At 49.0% G+C, this 19838-nt stretch overlaps 1 protein-coding gene across 17 annotated transcripts in view; it reads left to right on the top strand.

The window, feature by feature from the left end:
• Positions 1 to 9684, top strand: part of LOC110519104 (phosphatidylinositol-3,5-bisphosphate 3-phosphatase MTMR4) — a 123129-nt gene extending 113445 nt beyond the window's left edge. For 9 of the 17 annotated variants that reach the window (XM_090188844.1, XM_090188836.1, XM_090188837.1 and 6 more), the window contains 5 exons: positions 154 to 308; positions 1475 to 3056; positions 4563 to 4700; positions 5139 to 5227; positions 8387 to 9562. In XM_090188844.1, coding sequence (XP_090044970.1) covers positions 154 to 308; positions 1475 to 3056; positions 4563 to 4700; positions 5139 to 5227; positions 8387 to 8564 — 2142 coding nt within the window. In that variant the 3' untranslated portion in view covers positions 8565 to 9562. Of the gene's footprint in view, positions 1 to 153; positions 309 to 1474; positions 3057 to 4562; positions 4701 to 5138; positions 5228 to 8386 lie in introns of all 17 variants that reach the window. The other 8 variants (XM_090188848.1, XM_090188850.1, XM_090188849.1 and 5 more) reach the window with 2 other exon arrangements.
• The last annotated feature ends 10154 nt before the right edge of the window (positions 9685 to 19838 follow it).

Below are 19838 nucleotides of genomic sequence, written 5' to 3'. Positions count from 1 at the left end.
AAATCCACTAATTTGAAGGGGTGTCCACATACTTTGGGCCATGTAGTGTATATCAGCAACAATTTAAATGGCTTTACTGAGACAAAAAGTTATTTGTGTTTTTTTTATTGACCTCTGACCTCCTCCCACCTCCTACCTGTCCCCTGTGTCCAGGTGTTGCAGCCTGTGTGCCACACCCGGGCCCTGCAGCTGTGGACGTCCGTCTACCTACCCACCTCCTCCCCCTGCACCTCTGCCGAGGACGCCATGGAGCTCTACCTGTCCCCCAGCGTACAGGGAGACGAGCTCACCTCACGATCCCTGGACAGGTGGGGCTATCCACTCACTCTATTCTACTATCTCTGTCCACTCTCTCTATTCTTCTCTCTCTGTCCACTCTCTCTATTCTACTATATCTGTCCACTCTCTCTATTCTTCTCTCTCTGTCCACTCACTCTATTCTTCTCTCTCTGTCTCTTAGTGCATTTGTAAAAACCATTGACTTAATTATATCTCCTTGTATCTCTTGAGCTCTTGTCTTTTCAAGGATTTATTTTAGTTATTGATTTAAGGATTTACTCACAGTGGGGGTAAATCAAGATGAACAGGCTCATGGTGAAAACTGCATGTGGGGCTCTGTATCTACAGCTCTAGTGTTTTTAGAAAAGGCTCCTCAACAGCTTCTACCACCAAGCCATAAGACTGCTAAACAATGAGTCAAATGGCCACCCAGACTATTTACATTGACACTCTATTTGTTTTGTGCACTGCTGCTACTCGCTGTTTATTATCTATGCATAGTCACTTCACCCCTACCTACATGTACAAATTACCTCAACTAACCTGTACCCCCGCACACTGACTCGGTACTGGTACAGCAGGGAAGCTCACCTGCCTGCCCTCTAGTGGTACAGAAGGGAAGCTCACCTGCCTGCCCTCTAATGGTACAGCAGGGAAGCTCACCTGCCTGCCCTCTAGTGGTACAGCAGGGAAGCTCACCTGCCTGCCCTCTAGTGGTACAGCAGGGAAGCTCACCTGCCTGCCCTCTAGTGGTACAGAAGGGAAGCTCACCTGCCTGCCCTCTAGTGGTACAGCAGGGAAGCTCACCTGCCTGCCCTCTAGTGGTACAGCAGGGAAGCTCACCTGCCTGCCCTCTAGTGGTACAGAAGGGAAGCTCACCTGCCTGCCCTCTAGTGGTACAGCAGGGAAGCTCACCTGCCTGCCCTCTAGTGGTACAGAAGGGAAGGTCACCTGCCTGCCCTCTAGTGGTACAGAAGGGAAGATCACCTGCCTGCCCTCTAGTGGTACAGCAGGGAAGCTCACCTGCCTGCCCTCTAGTGGTACAGAAGGGAAGGTCACCTGCCTGCCCTCTAGTGGTACAGAAGGGAAGGTCACCTGCCTGCCCTCTAGTGGTACAGAAGGGAAGCTCACCTGATTTAATGAAGCTCCACTACTTTCATTAACTTGAGATTTGTATTCATACCCCTCTGTGCAGGCTTCCTAAAACTCGCTCCATGGACAACCTGGTGTCTGCCTTTGAGAACGGGGTGGCCCTCACCCGCACCTCCAGCGACCCCAACCTCAACAAGCACTGTCAGGAGGGCCGTACTGCCCATGGCCTGGAGCCTATGGCTTCTGTAGGAGGAGGGGCCGCACCCGACAGCCCCGAGGACGTCAGCCCTGACACGGGATTGGAAAGCGACGACTCGGAGGTGGAGCCTGTCACTCAGACTCCTCCTACCACACCCGTGGAGATGGAGCAGAGGGAAGAGGGCTTCGAGGAGGCGGTGATGAGAGAGGGGATCTGTCTCACCACCCAGCCCCTCCCCCCAATTTGTCTGGAGCAGGGCAACCCCCACTTCCCCCCTCTCCCCCTGCTCACACCCCTCCTCCACCAGGCCCTCTCCCAGACCACTAACCCCCCAGTTCCTCCCCCTCGACTGCCACATCAGACGGCTGACAGTCACTCCAGGACTACCTCGGTCACTACCCGTCCTGCCTGCATACCATCACCACCTGCCTGGAAGGGCCCGCTACCGGCAGCCGTTCTGAACGGGCCTATCACCAACGGCCTCCAGAACGCCCCCTCCGCTTCTGCAGAGATGCCGGCACTCGAGCAGCTAGTTCCCACGTTCCCTACGGCCATGGAGGACTCCACCGAGACGCTCACGGACGAAGCAGAGGTCCCACCAACGCTGCCCCCTAGAATCAGAGAAAGTCTAGGCCAACCCAAAGCCACAGAATGGGCCTTACCCGAGACCCAGGGAGAGGAGAGCGAGGGGAAGAGGACCGAGAGTGTGTGTGGTAGAAACTTAGTGCCTCTGAGAGAGTGTGTGGTAGCAGTACCAACATCAAAAGAAGCAGCATCCTCCGCCTCCACAGTGCCCCCTGTTGACAACAGCCAGGCTGTGGCATTGCGACGCCCGGTCTCCCAGAACCAACTGCGTGTCAGTGAGGAGCTGTCTCTGCTGGGCTCTCACTGGGACAGTGTCCAGGGCATGGTCCAGTCTGCCTGCAGCACTGCGGCCAGCCACTCTGGCCTCTCAGCCAACCTCTCGACAGGCTTCTGTCGTGCCCTTCAGCCCACGGCCTACCAGAGCCGACGCCTGGCTGGCAAGCTACTGCGCACCCAGGGCATGGCCGTGCCTAACGGGGGTTGGCAGTACGGCCGAAGGGAGAGGGAGGAAAGGGTTCGCTCCTCGGCTCCAGCCCCAGTCAGCTCCAGCCCTGTTAAGTCAGGGTCCAGCTGGCTCTCTGCAGTCAGAAGCAGCTCGGGCTACGCTGCCATCATGGGCCCAACCACCACCAGCTCACCCTCTACCTTTTCAACCTGCCAACTCCTCCCAGCCTCTCCTTGCTCCTCAGCCTCCCCCCAGCCCCACCCGGCCTACCTGGATGATGATGGTCTGCCGGTGCCTGTGGACGCCGTGCAGCAGCGCCTCAGGCAGATGGAGGCGGGGTATAAACAGGAAGTGGAGGTGCTGAGAAGCCAGGTGCGCCAGCTGCAGATGAGGCTGGAGAGGAAACAGTACAGCACGCCGCCCTCCGAGCCTGACGTCGACTACGAGGACGACATTGTGAGTAGCTGTCCTACCTGGACTTTGAACAGTACCTCAATGTGTTATTATTGTGTTGTGAAAGGATATGCATGTAGGTCATTACTAAATACTTCATAATTACAACCCAAATGTCAACTCTGGTGGAATTACACTTCAATAGAGAGAGTAATAGCCAGTAACCAAAACGGTGCACGTCACCCTCCTTCCCTCCCTCCCTCTCGTCACCCTCCCTCACTCCCTCCCTCCCTCTCGTCACCCTCCCTCCCTCCCTCTCGTCACCCTCCCTCCCTCCCTCTCGTCACCCTCCCTCCCTCCCTCTCGTCACCCTCCCTCCCTCCCTCTCACGTCACCCTCCCTCCCTCCCTCCCTCCCTCTCGTCACCCTCCCTCCCTCTCGTCACCCTCCCTCCCTCTCGTCACCCTCCCTCCCTCCCTCCCTCCCTCTCGTCACCCTCCCTCTCGTCACCCTCCCTCCGTCTCGTCACCCTCCCTCCGTCTCGTCACCCTCCCTCCCTCTCGTCACCCTCCCTCCCTCCCTCTCACGTCACCCTCCCTCCCTCCCTCCCTCCCTCTCGTCACCCTCCCTCCCTCTCGTCACCCTCCCTCCCTCTCGTCACCCTCCCTCCCTCCCTCCCTCTCGTCTCCCTCCCTCCCTCTCGTCACCCTCCCTCCCTCTCGTCACCCTCCCTCCCTCCCTCTCACGTCACCCTCCCTCCCTCCCTCCCTCCCTCTCGTCACCCTCCCTCCCTCTCGTCACCCTCCCTCCCTCTCGTCACCCTCCCTCCCTCCCTCCCTCCCTCTCGTCTCCCTCCCTCCCTCTCGTCACCCTCCCTCTCGTCACCCTCCCTCCGTCTCGTCACCCTCCCTCCCTCTCGTCACCCTCCCTCCCTCTCGTCACCCTCCCTCCCTCTCGTCTCGTCACCCTCCCTCCCTCCCTCTCGTCTCGTCACCCTCCCTCCCTCCCTCTCGTCTCGTCACCCTCCCTCCCTCCGTCTCGTCACCCTCCCTCCCTCCGTCTCGTCACCCCTCCCTCCGTCTCGTCACCCTCCCTCCCTCCCTCCGTCTCGTCACCCTCCCTCCCTCCGTCTCGTCACCCTCCCTCCCTCCCTCCGTCTCGTCACCCTCCCTCCCTCTCGTCACCCTCCCTCCCTCCCTCTCGTCTCCCTCCCTCTCGTCTCGTCTCCCTCCCTCTCGTCTCGTCTCCCTCCCTCCCTCTCGTCTCGTCTCCCTCCCTCCCTCCCTCTCGTCTCCCTTCCTCCCTCTCGTCTCGTCACCCTCCCTCCCTCTCGTCTCGTCACCCTCCCTCCCTCCCTCTCGTCACCCTCCCTCCCTCTCGTCTCGTCACCCTCCCTCCCTCTCGTCTCCCTCCCTCCGTCTCGTCACCCTCCCTCCCTCCCTCCGTCTCGTCACCCTCCCTCCGTCTCGTCACCCACCCTCCCTCCTTCTCGTCTCCCTCCCTCTCGTCACCCTCCCTCCCTCTCGTCTCCCTCCCTCTCATGTTGACCTGTGTCCTCTCCGTCTCCAGACTTGTCTGCGTGAGTCAGACGACAGTGATGAGGAGGACAGTCTGTCAGACCACAGCGAGGACCGTTTCTCAGAGGGCAGCTGGGACAGAGTGGAGCAGAAGGACACAGAGGTCAGCGTTCCTCATAGTCTACTGCAGGTTTCTCTCTCTACTGCTTCTTATATATAACCATACCACAATACCCCACCCCCCCAATACCATACCACAATACCCCAATACCATACCACAATACCCCACCCCCCCAATACCATACCACAATACCCCAATACCATACCACAATACCCCACCACCCCAATACCATACCCCAATACCCCACCACCCCAATACCATACCACAATACCCCACCACCCCAATTACCTAACCCCAATACCCCACCACCTAACCCCACCACCTAGCCCCAATACCCTACCTCATTACCTAACCAACCCCCTAATCCCAACACCTAACCCCTACCTCTAACCTTATACTACATTGAACACTACAGCCCCTCCCACTCTCCTTTTACCTTTCTGCCCCAGATGCCCATCTGCCGCACACTGTTCTAATGTCAGTGTGTGTGTGTGTGTGTGTGTGTAGGTCACGAGGTGGGTGCCTGATCACATGGCCTCTCATTGTTTCAACTGTGACTGTGAATTCTGGATGGCCAAGAGACGTCATCACTGCAGGTTTGTTAAGCGTCAATCAAGAAGTCGAGATGTCTCTAGATAAGAGATGTCTCTGGATAAGAGATGTCTCTGGATAAGAGATGTCTCTAGATAAGAGATGTCTCTGGATAAGAGATGTCTCTAGATAAGAGATGTCTCTGGATAAGAGATGTCTCTAGATAAGAGATGTCTCTAGATAAGAGATGTCTCTAGATAAGAGATGTCTCTAGATAAGAGATGTCTCTGGATAGGAGATGTCTCTGGATAGGAGATGTCTCTGGATAGGAGATGTCTCTGGATAGGAGATGTCTCTGGATAAGAGATGTCTCTGGATAAGAGATGTCTCTGGATAGGAGATGTCTCTGGATAGAATAAGAGATGTCTCTGGATAGAATAAGAGATGTCTCTAGATAGGATAAGAGATGTCCCTGGATAGGATAAGACATGTCTCTAGATAGGATAAGATATGTCTCTAGATAAGAGATGTCCCTGGATAGGATAAGAGATGTCTCTAAATAGGATGAGATGTCCCTGGATAGGATAAGAGATGTCTCTAAATAGGATGAGATGTCCCTGGATAGGATAAGAGATGTCTCTAGATAGGATAAGAGATGTCCCTGGATAGGATAAGAGATTTCTCTAGATAAGAGATGTTTCTAGATAAGAGATGTCCCTGGATAGGATAAGAGATTTCTCTAGATAAGAGATGTTTCTAGATAAGAGATGTCCCTGGATAGGATAAGAGATGTATCTAGATAGGATAAGAGATGTCTCTAGATAGGATAAGATATGTCTCTGGATAGGATAAGACATGTCTCTAGATAGGATAAGAGATGTCTCTAGATAAGAGATGTCCCTGGATAGGATAAGAGATGTCCCTGGATAGGATAAGAGATGTCTCTAGATAGGAGATGTCCTGGATAGGATAAGAGATGTCTCTAAATAGGATGAGATGTCCCTGGATAGGATAAGAGATGTCTCTAGATAGGATAAGAGATGTCCCTGGATAGGATAAGAGATTTCTCTAGATAAGAGATGTCCCTGGATAGGATAAGAGATGTCTCTAAATAGGATGAGATGTCCCTGGATAGGATAAGAGATGTCTCTAGATAGGATAAGAGATGTCTCTAGATAGGATAAGAGATGTCTCTAGATAGGATAAGAGATGTCCCTGGATAGGATAAGAGATGTCCCTGGATAGGATAAGAGATGTCCCTGGATAGGATAAGAGATGTCCCTGGATAGGATAAGAGATGTCCCTTGATAGGATAAGAGATGTCTCTAGATAGGATAAGAGATGTCTCTGGATAGGATAAGACATGTCTCTGGGTAGGATAAGAGATGTCTCTAGATAAGAGATGTCCCTGGATAGGATAAGAGATGTCCCTGGATAGGATAAGAGATGTCTCTAGATAAGAGATGTCCCTGGATAGGATAAGAGATGTCTCTAAATAGGATGAGATGTCCCTGGATAGGATAAGAGATGTCTCTAGATAGGATAAGAGATGTCCCTGGATAGGATAAGAGATTTCTCTAGATAAGAGATGTTTCTAGATAAGAGATGTCCCTGGATAGGATAAGAGATGTATCTAGATAGGATAAGAGATGTCCCTGGATAGGATAAGAGATGTCTCTAGATAAGAGATGTCCCTGGATAGGATAAGAGATGTTCCTTGATAGGATAAGAGATGTCTCTAGATAGGATAAGAGATGTCTCTGGATAGGATAAGACATGTCTCTAGATAGGATAAGAGATGTCTCTAGATAAGAGATGTCCCTGGATAGGATAAGAGATGTCCCTGGATAGGATAAGAGATGTCTCTAGATAAGAGATGTCCCTGGATAGGATAAGAGATGTCTCTAAATAGGATGAGATGTCCCTGGATAGGATAAGAGATGTCTCTAGATAGGATAAGAGATGTCCCTAGATAGGATAAGAGATTTCTCTAGATAAGAGATGTTTCTAGATAAGAGATGTCCCTGGATAGGATAAGAGATGTATCTAGATAGGATAAGAGATGTCCCTGGATAGGATAAGAGATGTCTCTAGATAAGAGATGTCCCTGGATAGGATAAGAGATGTTCCTTGATAGGATAAGAGATGTCTCTAGATAGGATAAGAGATGTCTCTGGATAGGATAAGACATGTCTCTAGATAGGATAAGAGATGTCTCTAGATAAGAGATGTCCCTGGATAGGATAAGAGATGTCCCTGGATAGGATAAGAGATGTCTCTAGATAAGAGATGTCCCTGGATAGGATAAGAGATGTATCTAGATAGGATAAGAGATGTCCCTGGATAGGATAAGAGATGTCTCTAGATAGATAGGATAAGATATGTTTCTAGATAAGAGATGTCCCTGGATAGGATAAGAGATGTCTCTGGATAGGATAAGAGATGTCTCTAGATAGATAGGATAAGATATGTTTCTAGATAAGAGATGTCCCTGGACGGGATAAGAGATGTCCCTGGATAGGATAAGAGATGTCTCTGGATAGGATAAGAGATGTCTCTAGATAGATAGGATAAGATATGTTTCTAGATAAGAGATGTCCCTGGACGGGATAAGAGATGTCCCTGGATAGGATAAGAGATGTCCCTGGATAGGATAAGAGATGTCCCTGGACAGGATAAGAGATGTCCCTGGATAGGATAAGAGATGTCCCTGGATAGGATAAGAGATGTCTCTAGATAGGATAAGAGATGTCTCTGGATAGGATAAGAGATGTCTCTAGATAGGATAAGAGATGTCCCTGGATAGGATAAGAGATGTCCCTGGACAGGATAAGAGATGTCTCTAGATAAGAGATGTCCCTGGACAGGATAAGAGATGTCTCTAGATAAGAGATGTCCCTGGATAGGATAAGAGATGTCCCTGGATAGGAGATCAAATGTATGCTCCTGTAAAGTGTAGGATACTAAACATAGTCCATACTTTCAACGCTCAGCAGATATTATACCGCACCTGCTAGGAATTTTAGATTTTAAAAAGCACTTAGCTGCACGAACGACAGCTCCTGTTTTGCGAAAAAAGTTTAAAAAAAAATATATATATATATATATTTTCTAGGATTTGTTTTACCGACCTTAGTTAAAAGTACTCTCTGGATAAGGAGCGTCTGTTAAATTACTGAAATGTGAATCTAGTTGACTCTGTCCTCTGACTCTGTCCTCCTCAGGAACTGTGGCAATGTGTTCTGTAAAGACTGCTGCCACCTGAAGCTGCCCATCCCAGACCAGCAGCTGTATGACCCTGTGTTGGTGTGTAACGTCTGCTGTGACCTGCTGCTGGAGGCTAGGAACAGAGAGATCCGCAGCCAGCAGCTCAAGAAGCCCATCGCCACAGCCTCCAGCTGAGAGACCAGAGAGAGAGAGAGAGAGAGAGAGCCCTTTACTGAATGGCTCAGTCTGGCCTGGCTTGGCTCGGTTCAGTTAGGACCTGGATCAGCACCATCTTGGGTCAGCTTTGGACAGATATGAGCCAAGTGCCCCATTCCCACTACCCTAACATGGTCTGGTCTTGGCTGTGGGGGGGGGGGGGGGGTGGAGATGAGAAGGACTTGTTGCTCTGTGGGAGGGAGGCAAAGCTTGAGAATGGAGAGAGGCCATTGACTGCTGGGGATGAGAGACACTGACTGGAGTAGAAGAGGGGATGGTAGTGAATGAAATGTAGGAGGAAGAGGAGCAGATGTTCTCCCATTGAGTTCAACCCCTTTTGGTCAAACACATACAGCTTAGAAGGAAGGTTTCAGTGTCCTGTCCTGCCCTGTCCTGTCCTACCCTGTCCTGCCTTGCCCTGCCCTGTCCTGCCCTGACCTGCCCTGTCCTGCCCTGACCTGTCCTGTCCTGCCCTGTCCTGTCCTGCCCTGCCCTGCCCTGCCCTGCCCTGTCCTGTCCTGCCCTGCCCTGCCCTGCCCTGCCCTGCCCTGCCCTGTCCTGTCCTGTCCTGTCCTGTCCTGCCCTGCCCTGCCCTGCCCTGCCCTGCCCTGCCCTGCCCTGCCCTGCCCTGCCCTGCCCTGTCCTGTCCTGACCTGTCCTGTCCTGTCCTGTCCTGTCCTGTCCTGGGGCTGTTGTCCTCCAGTGATGCATCATAACCCCCCTAACCCTGTAACCTACTGGGAGATGTTCCATCAACCCCCCCCCCCCCCCCCCCCCACACACACACACACACACACACACACTCTAGTGCACCTGTCACACACCAACAAGCCACTCTATGATGTGCCCCCCCCCATACACTCTAGTGCACCCGTCACACACCAACAAGCCACTCTATGATGTACCCCCCCCCCCCCCCATACACACACACACACACTCTAGTGCACCTGTCACACACCAACAAGCCACTCTATGATGTGCCCCCCCCATACACTCTAGTGCACCCGTCACACACCAACAAGCCACTCTATGATGTACCCCCCCCCCCCCCCCCATACACACACACACACACTCTAGTGCACCCGTCACACACCAACAAGCCACTCTATGATGTGCCCCCCCCCATACACTCTAGTGCACCCGTCACACACCAACAAGCCACTCTATGATGTACCCCCCCATACACACACACTCACACTCTAGTGCACCCGTCACACACCAACAAGCCACTCTATGATGTACCCCCCCCCCCCCCATACACACACACACACACTCTAGTGCACCCGTCACACACCAACAAGCCACTCTATGATGTACCCCCCCCCCCCCATACACACACACACACACTCTAGTGCACCCGTCACACACCAACAAGCCACTCTACGATGTACCCCCCCCCCCATACACACACACTCACACACCCCTACTCTCCTCAGAGGACAATCTCTCGCCCTCCTTAGTGTGGGGCATTCCAACGCCTTCACCTGTTCTACTGGTGACTTACGACAACTTTAAAAAGCAAAATGCTGCTACATTATCTAAAAGTCTCATATTTTTTGTATTATTATTTTGTGCACTACAAGAAATTTGAGACCAAACCCGAGTGAGAAAGGGAGGAGAGAAGAGAAAGAAAAAAAATGTTCTGTTTACTTGCGGTCGTATCTTTTATTGTAAAGCGTTTGAAGTTGAATGGACAAGTCTTAAAGTAACTGGAAGCCTGATGATGATGATGATGATGATGATGATGATGATGGTCTTTATGTTCATTAGGTCGGTTATGTACTTGTTCATTCCTGTGAGGTTTATTTAAAATAAAATAAAAAATAGATTTAAAAAATAATAATAATTAAAAAAATAATTATATGCACAGTTAATGTGGTTCTGTCTTTGTCAAGTGTAGCCCTGACAACGTTTAGAAAATCAGAGGTATCCCGCTATCTGTGTGGACAAAAGGTTCATTAAGATCAGATCTAGAATTGTCATCTGATCGGACGAGTCTCTTCAAAATAAACATTTTAATGAATCTGCTAAAGCAACCAGACCAGACAAAACTGTTTGCCATGAATCCAAATCAGAGTGTTGTCCTGCGATGTTGTCGTACACAGTATCACTTACAGTGCAAAGGTCACCCTGGAGAGTACTTGGCGGTCGTTCGTTGATGGGTTGAGGAGAGGGTTTGAATTAACGGAGTTTATACTTCTACACTGATGCGAGAGAGGCTTGATGTTGATGTACAGTAACATAGTTCTGCTTTTAACTGTTCAGACTTCCTCTTTAAATCAAACATTCTTGTCAGCTTCCTGTCCAAGAATGTCAATGCCTGGCACTTAAAATAACTCTGGAGAAAGTACTAAAGTGCTATGAATTTCCTTTTCAAAAATTTTATTTTCTTCCTGTACCGTAGGGGGGAGTTTGGCTAGCCTTGTATCTAAACGGAGTTTACCGTGTTACCAAACAGAAGTGAAACTTCAGGTAGGATGCCATGCTAGAGTTTGGTTGTGGATCCTAGAAATTGTCCTTATGGCAAAAAAAAATAAAAAAATAAGTAGATTTTTGTTTCCGTCTAATCGGTCAGTTTTTTTTTGTTTTTGTTCCTTGAGACAGAAGTGCCAATATTGTCTTTTTATTTCTCAAACCTTTTTCTCATGGAGACGACAGCAGGTCACTAACTGAACTGGCCAGTACTTGGTTTGTTTTAATGGGAGCTGCTTTAAAAATAAATAAAAATAATGATGTAAAGAGTTGAATGTTAGATGAAGAGGTGATGAGATGATTTGTTAATAAATGTATGAACTGAAGATTTAAATGAGACGGTGAGCCTGTACGGTTGTCACTGTTACCCATTGCCCAATAACATTGGTTGTTTTTTTGGGGGGGGGGGGGGGGGCTTTCACTCGGGGTTGTTAATGGCAAAATCTGAACGAGGAAGTGGTGGAACCCAGATATGCAATGTAATGTAATATATAATTGTCTGATTCAGTACTGGTGGCTAAAACCTGTCACTTAGCGAATAATTGTGTAAAGGAAACAAATGCACTGTAAAAGAGATCCTATTGGTTAAAATAAACAAATATTATCTATCTCGTGTGTCATCTTCATTCTGTTTTTTTTTTATGTTATTATGTAATATTGTCCAACCATGTACTGTTTTCTTTTCTTCAAAGCTTCTCAGTGCATGTTTGGGACTTTTGGGGGGGGGGGGGTTTAGAACAAATAAAACTCAATCATGCACATAACAGGCTTTTGAGTTCAGACCAGTAAAACCTGTCCCTCTTACCTATCCAGGACAGGAAGCTTGGCTGTACACCAATCACAGGACAGGAAGCTTGGCTGTACACCAATCACACTGAGACCACCCCCCCCCCCCCCCCCCAACACTCTTCCCTCCACATGCCAACCCAGGAAGTAGAGCAGGTGGATTGGAGATCTCCTGCAATGCCGTCCCCCCAAAAGCAGGCTCAATATCAACTTGTAGGTAGAAGTAGGTAGAATAGTCTAATTGTATTCCACCCTATGGCAAAATGTGTACATGTGGGTACGCAGACCTGCGACCGACTGCGGACTCTCCAATATCGAAGTTACCCTTCCCTGCTCTGACGGTTACGATATCAAGGACATGATCATGCATAGCCATCATGAACTGTAGTTTATTTTTCTTCTAGACAGTTAACCTCGTGTTGTAATGGCTTTAGCCTCAGACTTTGGTAAGATGGCCTGACGGAGGGGATCCAATGGGATGTTGGGGCAGCAGGTAGCCTAGTGGTTAGTGTTGGACTAGTAACCAGCAGGTAGTCTAGTGGTTAGAGTGTAGGGGCAGCAGGTGGCCTAGTGGTTAGAGTGTAGGGGCAGCAGGTAGCCTAGTGGTTAGAGTGTAGGGGCAGCAGGTGGCCTAGTGGTTAGAGTGTAGGGGCAGCAGGTAGCCTAGTGGTTAGAGTGTAGGGGCAGCAGGTGGCCTAGTGGTTAGAGTGTTGGACTAGTAACCAGCAGGTGGCCTAGTGGTTAGAGTGTAGGGGCGGCAGGTAGCCTAGTGGTTAGAGTGTAGGGGCAGCAGGTGGCCTAGTGGTTAGAGTGTAGGGGCAGCAGGTAGCCTAGTGGTTAGAGTGTAGGGGCAGCAGGTGGCCTAGTGGTTAGAGTGTTGGACTAGTAACCAGCAGGTGGCCTAGTGGTTAGAGTGTAGGGGCGGCAGGTAGCCTAGTGGTTAGAGTGTTGGGCCAGTAACCAGCAGGTAGTCTAGTGGTTAGAGTGTTGGACTAGTAACCAGCAGGTAGTCTAGTGGTTAGAGTGTTGGACTAGTAACCAGCAGGTAGTCTAGTGGTTAGAGTGTTGGACTAGTAACCAGCAGGTGGCTTAGTGGTTAGTGTTGGACTAGTAACCAGCAGGTGGCCTAGTGGTTAGAGTGTTGGACTAGTAACTAGCAGGTGGCCTAGTGGTTAGAGTGTTGGACTAGTAACCAGCAGGTAGCCTAGTGGTTAGTGTTGGACTAGTAACCAGCAGGTGGCCTAGTGGTTAGAGCGTTGGACTAGTAACCAGCAGGTGGCCTAGTGGTTAGAGTGTTGGACTAGTAACCAGCAGGTGGCCTAGTGGTTAGAGTGTTGGACTAGTAACCAGCAGGTGGCCTAGTGGTTAGAGCGTTGGACTAGTAACCAGCAGGTGGCCTAGTGGTTAGAGTGTTGGACTAGTAACCAGCAGGTGGCCTAGTGGTTAGAGTGTTGGACTAGTAACTAGCAGGTGGCCTAGTGGTTAGAGTGTTGGACTAGTAACCAGCAGGTAGCCTAGTGGTTAGTGTTGGACTAGTAACCAGCAGGTGGCCTAGTGGTTAGAGCGTTGGACTAGTAACCAGCAGGTGGCCTAGTGGTTAGTGTTGGACTAGTAACCAGCAGGTGGCCTAGTGGTTAAGGGTTGGACTAGTAACCAGCAGGTAGCCTAGTGGTTAGAGTGTAGGGGCGGCAGGTAGTCTAGTGGTTAGAGCGTTGGGCCAGTAACCAGCAGGTAGCCTAGTGGTTAGAGTGTTGGACTAGTAACCAGCAGGTAGCCTAGTGGTTAGAGTGTTGGACTAGTAACCAGCAGGTGGCCTAGTGGTTAGAGGGTTGGACTAGTAACCAGCAGGTAGCCTAGTGGTTAGAGTGTAGGGGCAGCAGGTGGCCTAGTGGTTAGTGTTGGACTAGTAACCAGCAGGTAGTCTAGTGGTTAGAGTGTTGGACTAGTAACCAGCAGGTGGCTTAGTGGTTAGTGTTGGACCAGTAACCAGCAGGTAGCCTCGTGGTTAGAGTGTTGGACTAGTAACCAGCAGGTGGCCTAGTGGTTAGAGTGTAGGGGCGGCAGGTAGCCTACTGGTTAGAGTGTTGGGCCAGTAACCAGCAGGTAGTCTAGTGGTTAGTGTTGGACTAGTAACCAGCAGGTGGCCTAGTGGTTAGAGTGTTGGACTAGTAACCAGCAGGTAGCCTAGTGGTTAGAGTGTTGGACTAGTAACCAGCAGGTAGCCTAGTGGCTAGAGCGTTGGACAATTAACCAGCAGGTAGCCTAGTGGCTAGAGCGTTGGACTAGTAACCAGCAGGTGGCCTAGTGGTTAGAGCGTTGGACTAGTAACCAGCAGGTAGCCTAGTGGCTAGAGTGTTGGAACAGTAACCAGCAGGTAGCCTAGTGGTTAGAGCGTTGGACTAGTAACCGAAAGGTTGCTAGATCGAATCCCTGAGCTGACAAGGTAAAAATCTGTCATTCTGCCCCTGAACAAGGCAGTTAAACCCACTGTTCCTAGGCCGTCATTGTAAATAAGAATTAGTTCTTAACTGACTTGCCTAGTTAAATAATGGTTCATTCAAGATTAAATAAATTGTGGGGTGCCATTAATAACAGAACAATAGATCATAGATGCATTGGCAGTGTAAAGTTGATGAATAATGACCCTCTGCTATTGGTTCTTCATTTCACATGGATCCTGATGGAGGTTCCCTGGCGAGACGCCCTAAAACCACGCCACTTCGCCACGGCTACGACCGGAAGTGACTTCGTAGCATTTTTCCTATTTCCTGTTACGTTAATTCTCCTAACCTCTTGCGTAAATTCTCCGAGCCAGCAACGTTAGTTCTCCTAGCCTGCTACGAAAAGGCACTTATAATTGTAGCTGTATCCAGCTAGTGTGTTTTTTAGTGAATCTCGTCCCCCAGGCAATGGCACATCCTAGTGAGAAATAACTTCCTGTAGTTTCCAAATTTGACCACACGGTGGTAGTGTTTTGAAGTGAATAATTTTATTCTATATGCCACAGTATAATATAGTCACAGTGCAGCAGTAAAGCCCCCCCGTGGGGCCAGGACACAGACAGGCTCTTCTTCATCAGAAAGCTTTCTCAGAAATGACTCCATGCCATGACGGTGTGTTGGAGGTAGGGGTCATTCATATTCATACATTAGATACACCACTCTGTCTGAACGCACAGACATGTAGGAGGACCACAGTTTCTCCCTGACATTAATAAACAAAGCTGCTTCCTCTCTGTAACCAGGAGGAGGTGAAAGGCTTCTCCTCTATGACCAAGAGGAGGTGAGAGGCTTCTCCTCTATGACCAGGAGGAGGTGAGGCTTCTCCTCTATGACCAGGAGGAGGTGAGGCTTCCCCTCTATGACCAGGAGGGGGTGAGGCTTCCCCTCTATGAACAGGAGGAGGTGAGGCATCCCCTCTATGACCAGGAGGAGGTGAGGCTTCTCCTCTATGACCAGGAGGAGGTGAGGCTTCCCCTCTATGACCAGGAGGAGGTGAGGCTTCTCCTCTATGACCAGGAGGAGGGGAGAGGCTTCCCCTCTCTGACCAGGAGGAGGTGAGGCTTCCCTTCTGACCAGGAGGAGGTGAGAGGCTTCCCCTCTATGACCAGGAGGAGGTGAGAGGCTTCCCTTCTGACCAGGAGGAGGTGAGAGGCTTCCCCTCTATGACCAGGAGGAGGTGAGAGGCTTCCCTACTGACCAGGAGGAGGTGAGAGGCTTCCCCTCTATGACCAGGAGGAGGTGAGAGGCTTCTCCTCTATCACCAGGAGGAGGTGAGAGGCTTCCCCTCTATGACCAGGAGGAGGTGAGAGGCTTCCTCTCTATGACCAGGAGGAGGTGAGAGACTTCCCCTCTATGACCAGGAGGAGGTGAGAGACTTCCCCTCTATGACCAGGAGGAGGTGAGAGGCTTCCCCTCTATGACCAGGAGGAGGTGAGAGACCAGGAGGAGGTGAGAGGCTTCCTCTCTATGACCAGGAGGAGTTGAGAGGCTTCCCCTCTCTGACCAGGAGGAGGTGAGAGGCTTCCCCTCTATGACCAGGAGGAGGTGAGAGACTTCCCCAATTTGACCAGGAGGAGGTGAGAGAATTCCCCTCTGTGACCAGGAGGAGGTGAGAGGCCAAGGTGGACAAACAGGTCAGGAGGGGCAACATACGACAGAGATGGGGAGAACAGGAGAAAGTGTAATCATTTTGTAATGTTCTGATCCATGTTGTTACTGTGGGAAACCCTAGTGGTACAGTACCATGGAAACCCTAGTGGTACAGTACCATGGAAACCCTAGTGGTACAGTACCATGGAAACCCTAGTGGGACAGTAGCATGGAAACCCTAGTGGTACAGTACCATGGAAACCCTAGTGGTACAGTACCATGGAAACCCTAGTGGGACAGTACCAAGGAAACCCTAGTGGGACAGTAGCATGGAAACCCTAGTGGGACAGTACCATGGGAATCCTAGTGGTACAATACCAAGGAAACCCTAGTGGTACAGTACCATGGAATCCCTAGTGGTACAGTACCATGGAAACCCTAGTGGTACAGCACCATGGAAACCCTAGTGGGTACAGTACCATGGAAACCCTAGTAGTACAGTACCATGAAAACCCTAGTGGTATGGAGGGGGACAGTACCATGGAAACCCTAGTGGTACAGTACCATGGAAACCCTAGTGGTACAGTAGAATGGAAACCCTAGTGGTACAGTACAATGGAAACCCTAGTGGTACAGTACCAAGGAAACCCTAGTGGTACAGTACCATGGAAACCCCAGTGGGACAGTACCATGGAAACCCTAGTCGTACAGTACCATGGAAACCCTAGTGGTACAGTACCAAGGAAACCCTAGTGGTACAGTACCAAGGAAACCCTAGTGGTACAGTACCATGGAAACCCCAGTGGGACAGTACCATGGAAACCCTAGTGGTACAGTACCAAGGAAACCCTAGTGGTACAGTAGCATGGAAACCCCAGTGGTACAGTACCATGGAAACCCTAGTGGTACAGTACCAAGGAAACCCTAGTGGTACAGGACCATAAACCTTAGTGGTACAGTACCATGGAAACCCTAGTGGTACAGTACCAAGGAAATCCTAGTGGTACAGTACCAAGGAAACCCTAGTGGTACAGACTCAAGGAAAACCTAGTGCTACAGTACCATGGAAACCCTAGTGGTACAGTACCATGGAAACCCTAGTGGTACAGTACCATGGAAACCTTAGTGGTACAGTACCATGGAAACCCTAGTGGTACAGAGGGGGACAGTACCATGGAAACCCTAGTGGGACAGTACCAAGGAAACCCTAGTGGTACAGTACCATGGAAACCCTAGTGGTACAGTACCAAGAAACCCTAGTGGTTCGGGGGGGGGAAACAGATTCATGTTCAGGGTTGTAACAGGTAGACTCTTATAAAATGCAAAGTCATGCGAATGAATGAGAGTTTGTGCAGATCAATAATATTCATTTGAATCAATTTTATGTTATTTTAAGATTATTGATATAAAATAATAATAACTGTTGTGATGGTGATGTAAAAGCCTTTCCAAGTACTATTCAGCATATTTGAAGAGGGGTTGAATATGAAAACGATAAACATAATGAAACCTGTCTATTAAGTGCTTCAAATATTACAATAATGTCACAGTACTGAGCCCAATCTAGCCGACCCCAACCTAGCCAAGATTTACTGTGCTTGACCTGCTTACCAGTCCTCCATAGGTCATTTTCAGCACAGTAGCAACTATCGGAGCAGCACAGCTTGGGTCAGGCATATTGTGCTAACGTGTGTCCATGGTTGAGAGGTATTCCCCCTCTGGAAAGAGCATGTTACTGGGTTTCAGGCAGGTTATAGAATAGCAACCTGTAACTCAGTACCATGCTCATTTCAGAGGGGGAATACCTCTCAACCATGAACACACACACACAGAGACACTGGCCTGCTGGATGTTTATCAATTTTCTGTCATCTTTCTGAGGTATCCACTAGGACAGTAGTATTTAAAGTCAGGGTCACGACCAGGGGAACTGCAGTGGGGGTCGGACAAATATACAGTATATACAGTGGGGCAAAAAAGTATTTAGTCAGCAACAAATTGTGCAAGTTCTCCCACTTAAAAAGATGAGAGAGGCCTGTAATTTTCATCATAGGTACACTTCAACTATGACAGACAAAATGAGAGAAAAAAAATCCAGAAAATCACATTGTAGGATTTTTAATTAATTCATTTTCAAATTATGGTGGAAAATAAGTATTTGGTCACCTACAAACAAGCAAGATTTCTGGCTCTCACAGACCTGTAACTTCTTCTTTAAGAGGCTCCTCTGTCCTCCACTCATTACTTGTATTAATGGCACCTGTTTGAACTTGTTATCAGTATAAAAGACACCTGTCCACAACCTCAAACAGTCACACTCCAAACTCCACTATGGCCAAGACCAAAGAGCTGTCAAAGGACACCAGAAACAAAATTGTAGACCTGCACCAGGCTGGGAAGACTGAATCTGCAATAGGTAAGCAACTTGGTTTAAAGAAATCAACTGTGGGAGCAATTATTAGGAAATGGAAGACATACAAGACCGCTGATAATCTCCCAAGATCTCACCCCTTGGGGTCAAAATGATCACAAGAACGGTGAGCAAAAATCCCAGAACCACACGGGGGGACCTAGTGAATGACCTGCAGAGAGCTGGGACCAAAGTAACAAAGCCTACCATCAGTAACACACTACGCCGCCGGGGACTCAAATCCTGCAGTTTTATTTATTTATTTTATTTATTTCACCTTTATTTAACCAGGTAGGCTAGTTGAGAACACCTTTATTTAACCAGGTAGGCTAGTTGAGAACACCTTTATTTAACCAGGTAGGCTAGTTGAGAACACCTTTATTTAACCAGGTAGGCCAGTTGAGAACAAGTTCTCATTTACAATTGTGACCTGGCCAAGATAAAGCAAAGCAGTTCGACACATACGACACATAGTTAGTTACACATGGAGTAAAACAAACATACAGTCAATAATACAGTATAAACAGTATAAACAAGTCTATATACGAGTGCCAGACGTGTCCCCCTGCTTAAGCCAGTACATGTCCAGGCCCGTCTGAAGTTTGCTAGAGAGCATTTGGATGATCCAGAAGAAGATTGGGAGAATGTCATATGGTCAGATGAAACCAAAATATAACTTTTTGGTAAAAACTCAACTCAGCGTGTTTGGAGGACAAATAATACTGAGTTGCATCCAAAGAACACCATACCTACTGTGAAGCATGGGGGTGGAAACATCATGCTTTGGGGCTGTTTTTCTACAAAGGGACCAGGACGACTGATCCGTGTAAAGGAAAGAATGAATGGGGCCATGTATCGTGAGATTTTGAGTGAAAACCTCCTTCCATCAGCAAGGGCATTGAAGATGAAACGTGGCTCGGTCTTTCATCATGACAATGATCCCAAACACACCGCCCGGGCAACGAAGAAGTGGCTTTGTAAGAAGCATTTCAAAGTCCTAGAGTGGCCTAGCCAGTCTCCAGATCTCAACCCCATAGAAAATCTTTGGAGGGAGTTGAAAGTCTGTGTTGCCCAGCAACAGCCCCAAAACATCACTGCTCTAGAGAAGATCTGCATGGAGGAATGGGCCAAAATACCAGCAACAGTGTGTGAAAACCTTGTGAAGACTTACAGAAAACGTTTGACCTCTGTCATTACCAACAAAGGGTATATAACAAAGTATTGAGATAAACTTTTGTTATTGACCAAATACTTATTTTCCACCATAATTTGCAAATTAATTTCATTTCTCTCATTCTGTCTGTCATAGTTGAAGTGTACCTATGATGAAAATTGTTTGTGATATGCTGCTTTAAGTAAATCAGAGGTGGTCAGTTGTCACTTTATATTATCAGATATCTCTACCTGCATGGTGTTCGTTTAGTGGCAGTTGTTTAACACGCCTTCTCATATACAATTGTTTGATTAGAAAAGATGTTATCGGTTGGGGATGTTC

This window comes from Oncorhynchus mykiss, chromosome 10, assembly GCF_057628025.1.
Source record: "Oncorhynchus mykiss isolate SJ-2025 chromosome 10, ASM5762802v1, whole genome shotgun sequence".
NCBI lineage: Eukaryota > Metazoa > Chordata > Actinopteri > Salmoniformes > Salmonidae > Oncorhynchus > Oncorhynchus mykiss.
This window is presented reverse-complemented; position numbering and strand designations above follow the sequence as displayed.